This window comes from Oryzias melastigma, linkage group LG18 (genome assembly GCF_002922805.2).
Source record: "Oryzias melastigma strain HK-1 linkage group LG18, ASM292280v2, whole genome shotgun sequence".
Classification (NCBI taxonomy): Eukaryota; Metazoa; Chordata; class Actinopteri; order Beloniformes; family Adrianichthyidae; genus Oryzias; species Oryzias melastigma.
Genome location: NC_050529.1, coordinates 13,014,295 through 13,026,129, shown reverse-complemented (window position 1 = coordinate 13,026,129; position 11,835 = coordinate 13,014,295). Strand labels below are relative to the sequence as shown.

The 11,835-nt window shown below is 39.3% G+C and overlaps 1 protein-coding gene across 3 annotated transcripts in view; it reads left to right on the top strand.

The window, feature by feature from the left end:
- Window positions 1–11,835, top strand: part of LOC112155909 (meiosis 1 associated protein) — a 132,323-nt gene that overhangs the window by 107,075 nt on the left and 13,413 nt on the right. For all 3 annotated transcript variants that reach the window (XM_024287951.2, XM_024287952.2, XM_024287950.2), the window contains one exon: window positions 402–567. In XM_024287951.2, coding sequence (XP_024143719.1) covers window positions 402–567 — 166 coding nt within the window. The remainder of the gene's footprint in view (window positions 1–401; window positions 568–11,835) is intronic.

The following is an 11,835-nucleotide window of genomic DNA, read 5'->3' as shown; positions in this document are numbered from 1 at the left end:
GAGCACAGACAATCCTTCATCCAGATGGAACTGGGGGACCGGTGGGGCACGAGTTGAGCCAGAGACGAGGTCCACTGCCAAGGACAAGAGCACAGACAATCCACCTGGAATCTGGAGTCTCTCCCATTCCTCTGGAGGGGAGTGAGAAAGAGGGACAACACATGAATCACACTGCACCAAACAGAGGCATGGAGAACTGTACTGTTTTTTCTGAGTTTTTTGGTTGTCTCAACAACCAGTAACCTGGAATCTAAAATAGGGAAGGGGTGTCTTTGTAGTTTTACCTCCTGTGGAGTCTTTTTGTTCTGCAGAGCTAGATTTTTATGTTCGATCAAGGATTAATGCAGCTGTGTTGAGTTGTTTCCATTTCCACTGTTCTTATTTTGTCCCCTTTGTTTTAGGTCACCGTGGTGACCAGCCAGTCAGGCCGAGCCATCGTCCGTCAGCTGGAAGCTGGGCTCAAGGAAACTGACCTGGTGTCTCTAAGGCACCTGTTGGTCCTTCAGATAGATGGTTCGTGGGACTGGGGCCAAGAGATTCCTTCACCTGAAGCTGCACAACATGAAGGTAAAACAGACAAGTATTACTCATTTTGCTGTAAGGTCTTCATCTCAAAATAATCTTCAGGTTTTGGTAGGAACAAGGGATTTTAATTTTGGGTCTGGGCATATGTTTGTATTCAACTGGTCTTTAATAATCTGATCCTGATTGTTTTTTCCTTCTGTCTGGGATGACTTTGGCTGTGAGCTGGTGCCAAATTATGGGATTGAATTGAGTTGAATTGCTTTTTTCCAAACCTCTCTCTGAAAAGCTTTAAAAGAAAACTATTATCCTGTATTCTGTTCCAAAAGCATTTCTGCTTCCAGAGATTATATTGTTTTGCACTATTGCCTTTTTTACCCTTGTAGAGTTTAAGTTTGTGGTCTGAAAACTTCAGAGTACAAAACTCTGGAGCTTTAGCTGCAGTGTTTGCATTATTTTGACTATTAAAGCTGTTTAACATAATTCCAGCGGATTCTGAAGCGGAGAAAAGCAGCCTTATCCTGATATGCAACACTTTACATTAGTAATGTTTTGCAAAGTTGATATGAAAATTGCTCCCTTTTTTCATCAGCCTCTAGTGGTCCTTTGAGGAACTGCAACATTTTGTACTTCCAGGCTAGAATGTTGCAAATTTGTAAAAGGACAGTTGAGTAAAATATAATCTTATGGGGTAAAAGAGACATCCAAGCCCATACATTGTTTTATTTACTGTCTTTCAACCTGCACACCTCTTGCATAAAATCCAAGCGAATATTTCTGTTCTAGTTTCAGTTCTTTTCATCAAACTTTGCTGTTGCTCTCCTTTGAGTACTAAATCAATATAAATCAAACGTTATATATATAGCTTTTTTCTTACCTGATAACTTAAAGTGCTGCACACTAGATTAAATAATGTCCATCCATCCATCTTCTTCCACTGTCTAAAGGAATGTATGCATTTAAGAATAGAAAGTAAGTACCGGTACATGCATCTGGATAAAGTTGCACTGTTTAAAAACTTTCATGGAAAGATTTAAAAAAACTGTGATGGGAGTGTTGTGGCAGCAACAGCTCAGGAACACATTAGTCTTCGTGGTGTTGATCCCTACGAGAGCTGTTTATGGCTGTTTCTCCCCATAAAGAAGAACTATTATTCAACAAAGACATGATTGGAATGAGACTGTGGGGACCCGCTGCTGCTGCCGCTGCTGCTGATAGACTTTAATGGGGCCAACGCCCTTTGAGCTGGAGTGCTGCCATTGCAGTTTTCTCAGAAGCGATTGAAACATGATAGTCACTCAAGATTGTTGATGCGTACGCCTCCATAACCCTGTTCATAACAGTGCTGCCGCGGCTCGCTAATGCTGTGCATGCAGTTGTTTTTACTGGAATTGTTTTGTTGGATCGGAGATGAAAATGAGATTTAGGCCTTTGTGGTGTTCTCGCTTCACAGTGTTGGATTTTCTGAGAGTGCTGGGCGACTTAATGTGTGTGCCATGTGTTAGTTTTACAGAAATCCAGGGTGTGTTTATGTCTTCTGTCTCCCTGTGTGCTTAATTGTTGTGGTTCTTGTCAGGAATAAACAATACTTTTAGGAATGACATACACGGACATTTAATATGTGTGAAAACAACCTCATTTTTGGCCAGTTAAAAAGGTAGTGTCTATCATAAAAATATTTAGTGTGTGTATTGCTCAAGCCACGTCTTTTTGTGCCAAATGAAACATTAACCTCCAACTAAACTGATTTAGTTTTTACGATTTTTCTTTTAAACAACTGTTTAGTTTATCAATCAGCTATTGTTTATATTTTATGACTGGTTTAGTTGTGTATATCCACCAGTATACCTGCAAGAAAGTTCTGATTCTTAATGGATCCTTAGAAATTTTAATATCCACACCAGTTCTGTATTAATCTGTTTGAGCTACACATTCTCACTACCAACTCGCCACATATGGACGTATAGTTTGGGTCCCTTCCACGCCACTTTTTGACGTTTTGGGCTTCCCAAACTCGTCGTTTTTTTCCCTTTCTGTAGTGTATCGTAGACTGTGGGTGTAGGTCACCATGTTTTGTACTGCAGGAAGTCATGCAGAGTGAGTAAAAGCTGGTACGGAATTTGCTCTGTGGTTTTAAAGGAGTCTTTGACTTAAGGTTTTGTCACATCTATCTTGCCATGCAAGATTTCGGGTTGTCAGGGCCCGTGGAGGGTTGTAGAGATGATCGATTGGTTCATACAGCATTTTTAGGTGTGTCTTGTAGTGTCCTTGAGGCTCTTCGGAAATGGAACATACAATTGACGTGCGTTTGGTAAGTGTTTCGTGAAGTATTCATAAGGTTAATGGAAGTTGCATGCACTTATGATGTATAGGTAATGGTGTCATACAGTGCCCTTATACCAAAGTCTAGGTGTCTGTGAAGCATTAGTCATAGCTGGCCTTATACAGATATAATGGATACAGATATAAAATTGGCAGACCTGTTTGGGGCACGCAAGGACCACAAAACTATCCTGTGAGCACCACTAATGATACACACACTTAAAAGAGGATTTTTTTGAACAAGTGTTTAACATTTGGTATACACAGACGTCTGTCACTACCCGATACTTGTACATGTACTCACAGTTAGAAGAGGTTTGGTGTGAAATGTTGAAAATCTTCCTCAAGGCTTTTTCTTTCCCAGCTATTGAAAACTTGAGGTCATAAAATTCTCTTTTCACCCTTGAGAGTTGCATAAGTATTCACTTTGACTTGTCGCTCACAACATGTTCACAAAAAGTGCAACAACATTTTAGCTCAACAAGCAGTGTATGACTTTGATATTTAACTCTCCCATTTTTTTGCCTTCTTTACAGGTTTGTCCATTTTTTTGCCTGTAGACAGCCCATAGTTAGCTGTCAGGACAGATGTGACCAACTGCACTTTATCACTTTAGGAAAACTTTATTAGGGGGATTCGGTAAAGAAATGCGATATAGAAAGTACTTTCTTCTTCTCTTTAAGTGAGATGTTGTAAAGTCTGATGGCTTGTAGGTCAAAGGATATCTTAAGTCTGTTTGTCCTCCACCTGTGGAGGAGTTTTCACTGAACAGACTCCTGTGGTGTGCAGGAGGTGGCTGTTACCGTCAGTGATATCCAGCAGTTTCCATAATAATCTCCCCCTGCTACTGTTCCAGAAAGTCCTCCACACCATTCATCCCGGTGTTTTTGATTAGCTTCCCCAAGCCTGAATATGACCTTCTTGGATGTGCTGCTCCTTCAAAACAATACTGTATAAAAAATAAAAAAAACACTAGCAACCAAAAGCTGGTAAAGGGGTTGAGGTTTTACAGTAGAGCAAAGGTCAGGAGGAAGATCATGGGAGAAGGAAACGCTGCATTTGTGTGTATCTGGAGGCCAACGCCTCTGAGCATCCTGTTTTTGTTGAACCTCCAACGTTTCTTTGGGTCTTGAGGGCTATCAATGGTTGTCCTGTTAGACAACAACAAGACAGCAAAGTAATACTTAATCCAGATTATTAGGATTAATATGAGTCTAATATCTTTGAATGAAACAGTCAATGCAAGAAAAATGTTCATTTCACAGCATTTGGTCAACTGTATTTGTGTTTAGCTAAGCTTAAACCCTTAGCCAGGTTTTTGGGTTGTTTGGGACTGCTGTGGGATTGTAGAGGACAAGCTGCATGTTAAGGGGAGTGTATGTGTTTCTCGCCAACACATTCTCACTCCCAAGTTGTCACATATTGACTCTTGGTTAAGGACCTCTTCGCGTCACTTTTTGGCGTTTTGGGTGTCCCCAACTCAGCATCTTTTGACATAATGGTTGTTTGTAAAATCAAGAGTCAACAACCCTCGGGATGTTGTACTTGATGCTGTACCGGATGCGCACTGGTCCTAAGGATGCGTCCAGTACAAGTACCGGTACACTAACCTTAACCTGGTACTGGTTCCCACCTGGTACCAGTTACAGCATCTGGTCCGGTGTTGAGTTAGGGTTAGGGTACCTGGTTTGGGTACCGGTGCACTATGCATCCCCGAACTGGACCAGTTCTGGTTAAAACGTCAAGAAGTGACGCGGAAGAGACCTTAACCAAATGTCAATATGTGATGACTTAGGAATGAGAATGTGTTAGTCTCGCAATTCTATTTAGACTTGTGTGGCTACTTCAAGGGAAGTCGTAGAAAATGGAACGCATGATTGTCGCGTGTCTAGTAGATGTATGGTGAAGTAATCATGATGCTGTCGTATGATGTTCTTATTCCACACTCTACTCTAGTAAGGTGCACGTACTGGCTTCTATAATGAATGCGCAGAAATACCACATGCACGGGGTGTGCATGTCATACATAAGTATCCGTAGGACGCTCATAGGGTGTCCACACAAACTATTTGCTTGCCTGCACGCCCATTGAAAAAAATATACCTGAACATTTTTAGTTCAGGGGTTTACCAAGGGGTCTATGATTATATTTTGCGTAGGTTTGTCCCAGATCCTCCCGTAAGACAAGCTCAGATCAACCTGTTTCTCATTAAACTGCGTCATCTCTGCATAACTCGTGGTTTGGTAAGCACACACGCACAAAGAAATGCTAATTAACTTGATGAGAACAATGTGGTATTTATTCAATTTATTGGTTCATTCAGTACTGACAAACACACAAAAACCCTTCTGTTTCTGTCAAATGAATGCAAAGGGACTCACAACAGAGCTTTGCAACCTATGAATCTCTGCATCTTTATGTATTGTTATTATAATTGTTTGAAATTCATGACATTTTTTTCTAAGAATTGCTTTTGTCAGACGGATAAACCTGCTGTATCATAACATATTCTGTATAGATGTGTTAGTTTGCATTTCCTCTGTAAATGTAGAGTTTTTACAGCTTATTCTCAATCACATTTTAGTGTCAACTTTGCAAAAACTGCCATAGAAGGTCTAAGGACCTTTCAAGAGTTTTAAGTTTGAGATTCTTACAAGGTAGAAAAGTGATGGCTAGATTTTTTTTTAAGTTCTTGTAACAACTGAGCTTCAATTCTCTCCCCTTTAGGAAAACAATCATATGATTGGTCACACATTTAAGATGGGAGGAGTTACAAAGAAAAATATGCTGCATGCTGTGCAGAACCGTAGAGATTCTTGGTCCTACAGCCTTGCAGGAGATAATAGAAATCTGATCTCAGCAAGATGAATATTTTGGGATTATTTCATTAAACGCTGAGGTTTGAACCCTGGATCTCAAATATGCTAAACAGTGAGCTGCACTCTCTTGAAGCCTGTTAAATCAAATCCAGCAGTGTTTTTGGTTATCAAACTTTTAAATCAAGCTTTTTTTTCAGTAAAAAAACATTTGAATTCCTTATATATTTTTATTTTCTCTTTAAAGACCCACTCTGATGAAAACGGTGTTTCTAACATGTTCTCGTACCGTTTTCATGGCATCTGGCTCTAAACTGTAAGCTCCAATATTACTTGCCAATTACAATTAATCTTAAATTGTTTCATATATGCTAGAGGAACATGTTAAAAACACCCAAAACACAATTTCAAACTTACTTTTTTGTAGCCTTTTCAATCTTAAAAACATAAAAATGGTTTAAAAATGTTATAAACTTCCAAATGTATATACCAAAGTTCCTTAAGAACCAGTTTAAAATAGCTAAAACCATACAATCTTTTCTTGCACCTTTCCATGTGGGTGGGTGGTGTTAACGCTGAGGCACTGCATGTCTGTGTGGTCTCATCTAATGACATTTTTTCTTGTTCTTTTCTATTTTTCACTTCACGCCACACTTCACAGAGTCTGTCATGTTCCATCAAAGCGTATCAGAAGGGTGGCAGGAATTCTTCCCTCTCTTCCAGCAGGAGCTCCCGTTCCTGTCCTCCTCCGCTTCTGTTTCCCGTGTGTCCCATTTCAAAACTTAGCGCATGCATTTCACCCCAAAAATGTGGGTGTTCTGTGTGTAATCACGTCAAGCGGAGTAATGAATGTCTTTTTTATCTGTAAAGCTGCTACCTTAACCAAGTAATGCTCTCTTTGTTTCCCTTTTTCTTTCACTCCTTTAGAAGATTTAGGTCTATTCCACTGCCCACACACTTACACTTAGATTAGCGCACAAATCCACTCAGACTTAAAAGAATGACTGTGAACATTTCCTTCCCTTGAGAAGCAGATTTTAATCCATTGGTCTACATCCAAGACTTTTTTAATGCAAGCTGTCATCCTGACGACTAACGCTGGGTCATACTTTGTGTTCTACACAATAATAAAGGGAAACTTTATCAATCCTCTGAGGCTACAGCGCCTCTCATTTTGGCTTAAAACGAACATCTCTCAGCCCTTTGAAGGTGCCTGAGAAACACTAATGTTTGTAAATGTGTAGCGGCGTGTTCATTCGAAGGAAACAATTGTAGTTAGATTAAAACTCTGCAAAACCTACAACTTTACAAAACTCTACAGAAACATCGACTTCCTTGTTGACTTTCATTGAAAACCAAAAAGCAGCATAAACCCTTTGACACCACTGCTTTAGTACCAGTGTTGACATTCTTTCGACTATCGTAACTCTTTAGCCGTTTACGCAATTAATGTAATTACAATTTAGAATACATTGATTCACGTTGATCGCATCAAAAGTCGAAGAGCAAATTCTGTGTTAAAGGGTTAAGAAGACTCAATCTATGCTATAGAACCAAATATTCATAAACTTGATCGATAATCCCTATCGCTTTTTCTATGCTGCGTTTCCACCAATTTGGGCATCAAATTCGCGTTAGCCACCTGTCCTTCACCGCGCAGCAAATTCCCTTCTAGACGCTTGTCCAAAAGTGTGTTCAGATTTATTTCTTTTATAAAGGATTGATTGGTCAACACGTCTCCATGTCTGGGTCCATGAGATCATTCAGAGACTCTTCCAGTACAGCGAGTTTTAGTCCTGCTGCAGAAGCTTCATCTGAATAATGGCCGCTTTCTGCCATCTTTCCAAGTGACCCAGTTGGATGACTTGCTGTCCTGTAAAAATAAAAATAAGAATAAAGTAAAGGACGTTTTTTGTTATTATGTCAATGAAAATTAGAAAAATATCATAAAGTTTAGGATGAGAGCTATCAGATTATCCTCCATCTTGGATTTGGACTCCACCCACTGATCGAGTCATTGAAATCATCGTGTTCCTAAAGCTGGGTCCCTGATTGGTTGACGCCAAAGTTTAGTTTTTTTTTATCTCTGGATGCGACACAATTGCACGTCGCAAGATCTCTGGTTGCATCTGCACATTTACCTAACATGGAAACAGGACGTCCAAAGCGTGTTCAATGTGACTGCAGCTTTAGAATGCAAACCAGCAAAAATCAAGATTAACGGGGTGGCCATATTTACTGCAGTTAACTCCACTTAAGCAGAACAAAGGTTTATTTTTTAATGTTTATTAAGTGGTAATGTGTACGTAAGTGATGGCTCCACCCACGTGTGACTCAGAAAATCCTAAAATTGCACTTTCAACTCAAATGAAATTTTGAAAGTCAGTGGTAAAGTTACTCTTCCTTACTGCACGCCCCCAGTGGTCATTTAATGAACTGCAGCTGTTATTCCAGCTTTCCTCCATGTTTTAAGACCAGTTTCACCACACTATCCAAAACTATGATTTAAATATTATGCTTATAAATGAGATTATAACTATTTTTTGCCCCTTTGTTATACAATTTAAATTTCACTGAAATTAAAACAAATAAATAAACGTCACAGAAAACCCTTTAATGCTCATTAGATGACTTTGACCTCAGAATTGCACACGAACTGAGACGTGGTGTTTTGATTGACAGGTGCCCATCAAATCTTCCGGTTTACAGCAGCCCAAACTGGTCGTTTCCCAACAACAAAAATTAACTCAGATGTAAAATGAAAATTAATTCAGATTCCATGTCAATCTGCTGCACACATCAGCCTACATTTCAAATGTCTTTATATCTTTTTTTTAGGTAATGAAATATATTAATTTAAAACAATAAAATTAAAGTCATTTTTACTTTACTGTTCTGAAAAAAAAATTCAAGAAATGTGATTTAATTTGCTATTTTTTTTGGTAGATGTAGCTTTAAAAATAGACACATCATGATATTTTTCAAATAAACACGTTTTAATTTGACAGATTTGACAAAAAGGCAACAACTTCTGATTTGAAACCATTTCAAATTCTTCTCTTCAGTTCTTTAAAAGGCTCATCTTTCCAGTGTGAAGTCCACTCCTGTGGGATGTTAATAAACACCATTCCTGCATATTTCTGTAATTGGTTCCGTGTAAAAACAACGTTCCACTTCTCTGCAGACGTTTTCCCTCCCAGCTGCTGTTACAACCACACGCTTGCATTCATTCAGTCATTCCCCTCCACCTCCGTCTCTCTCATTTGGTTAATTTTCCACCAGAGTCAGCTCGTTTGCCTCATTGTGTGGTTGCACACAGGTGCTCAGAAGGAAATCCCACCCAAAGCCTCTTTAAATATGCACAGACACACACGGACGGATATTTGCAGCTCCAGCAAAGCCTCGCTTGAGGTCGTTCTGTGGAAAATCGTGGGGGATTCTCCGCTTTTCAGTGGCTTTAATTGAATGGTTTGTTGAGTGTTCATGCTTCCAGGGTCACACTGGTCACACCTCTGCATCAACACACTGCAGGTGGTCATATCAAACATGCTAGCTTCTTTCTCTTATTGATCAAAAAATACACGCTAGATTTACAGAAACCGTTTCTGCTTCCTTCTTATGTAAAGGAGACCTTAGGAAGAACCACAAAGTCTGATTCTGTGAGATTTTTTTATATTTATAAAAATCTTTTTTTTCCCTTTTCTGACACTTAAAGCCACCTGCAACTTCTTTGGTCTCTTTAATATTAACAAATTAGTGTTTTATCTTAACTAATCAAAGCTATTAAAGTATATTTTCTATCTTTTCAGTGGTCTTTTATTTATGATTATGCCACTTTTAGCCAAAATTGTGTACTTTTTCTGGGACATGGTTTCTGCAGAGCAGTTGTAGTTCATTAGAAATTCAGTCGTGGGCGGGACTTTTGAGGTGGAGCAATCCCGCCCCCCTTCCCCTCTACATTACAGAGAGTGTGTGTTTTTGACGTCACAAATACAGTCATTTTTGTAATTTTAAGCCGAACGACGTCCTCCACCATGAGAAAAAGGGCACAAGAACATGTTAACCCTTATATTGAGATTAACTGATTGACCTTCCACACCTGAAAATGGGTCAGTTTTGACCCATACGCAATATAAGGGTGAAAAGCACTACATTTTTATGGGAGGCGATCTGTATCCAATCAAGATTGTGTTTTCTCTTCTTTAAAGTCTCTTCGGTCTTTATATTTCTTTTCAAATTAAGCTTAAAAATACTTTAATAAAGAAACTCAGCCTTAATAGGGATGTCTCATAATTCAGAACCAGACTTCTTGTTGACCAAAGAGAGCTGACCAAAGACTTCTTGTTCTGTGGTCTCTCCATCAGCCAGAGAAGAGAGCTGTTCTTTCTCATCGTGGTTTTCAACTGTCTGGCCGTTTTTAATTGTCCCCGTGACCGCATGGCTTTAAGTGAAGCGACACGCGGCAATTAGGTCACCCAGCCGCTGGTCTGATGATGACTGCCCACATTTTAGACCAAATAATCAATGTCCTCTTTGTCACAGTCTCAAACTGCATCAATGAGCCATTCATCATCACGCTCCATGCTGACAGGCAAGGACAGAGTGGGACGAGTGGATGTGTTGATATCAGAGGGAGTTTCCACAGACGGACACTTATCTGCTTCCTTTGACTGAAGGAGAATCTTCTACACCAGACATTTGTCTTTTTTTCTAATCAAAACGAAATGAAAAATCTCTAAATTATCTCTACAAGTCTGTTAAAACCAGACAAGCAGATATTGGACCCAAGTTTAAAACAACATACAAAGAGTCTGACTACTGACCTCTTTGGAGGAAAAACATGCACTTTTGTGCTTCAATCCCATCATTCACATCCAGAAAAATGCTTCTAAGAAAGAAATAATAACCCAAGTTCATCATTTCAACTTAAAAGACAAAACCAATTTCCAACTGTCAGTGTTGCAAAGATCAAACGCCGCGGTCTTTGTGGAAGGAGGAGATGTTTGGGAGGATTCCCACCATTAGAGTACACTGTCCATTATCAGGGAGTAGCAGTACAGATTAGCTAAGCTTCCTCTAATGTAGAACATTACTGCCATTACTGAAAACACACAAGCTAATGTGTTCTTGAGTAGTCATGTGTGTCTACCTAATGCACAAATGAAGTTAAGTATTTCTGAGCAGAACGAGTCTGGTAACAAGACCAGCATCTCCACGTCTACCAGTTTCCAGAGCAAATGTGACCGCCTTTCATCAGATTCTTCAGAACCAACTGGACACAACTGTGGGCAATTAATCAAGTCAGTTCCCTTTAAACTAGGATTTATTGTTAATAAACATGCTTTCATTTATCTCCTCTGTGGTTAGATTTCATATGAAAACACAGACTTCTGTCAAATTATTGTATTGCATGTCAATTATTTTTCCTGATTGCTTGAAATAAAACATTTCTAATCGAATATAATCTAAAATTGGGGTGTGGATGTTTGACTGACGTGACCCTCACATTATTACCCCGAGACTGGGCTTACCATGGCGTGCTTATGGATGCTGGTGTATCCGTGAACACGGTCAATTAAGCACTTAAGGAGCATTCTTGAACCCATAATTAGCTGTTCTTTTACTACTACGTACTAGTGTGTGTTCGCCATTTACAGTTGGATTAGGTTTATGTCAAAATGTTGAAGTGGTGCAAATCTGGCAAATCTTGCTCCAGGCTTTTTCTTTTCTTTTCTTTTTTTATGAAAGACTTGGTGTCATATGATTCCGTCCGCGCACAAACCACAATTAATAATTACTTCTTTAACTTGAACTTCCATTAATTTAAAGAGACGCTATACATACATCAGTACCAAATCTAAATCCCTGATTGGTCAAAGTTTGACCTGGTTTAACTTGCGTCGCCTGTTTAATGACCAGGTTCTGTACGTAGAGCCCCAAAATGGTCGTGGAAACTTGTGTAGCGATGCTTTAATGTGGAATACTTTTTATTATAAATGGTCACTTAAATGCACGTTTCTGAGCCCGAAAATGGTCATAGAAACTTGTAGAGACGCTTGAACTTGAAACAGACTTTTCATTAAAACGTTCTCTTGAACACACATTTCTGACGCTTGAATGTGGAATGGACTTTTTCTCAAAAATGGTTACTTGAACGCACGATTGCGAGCCCGG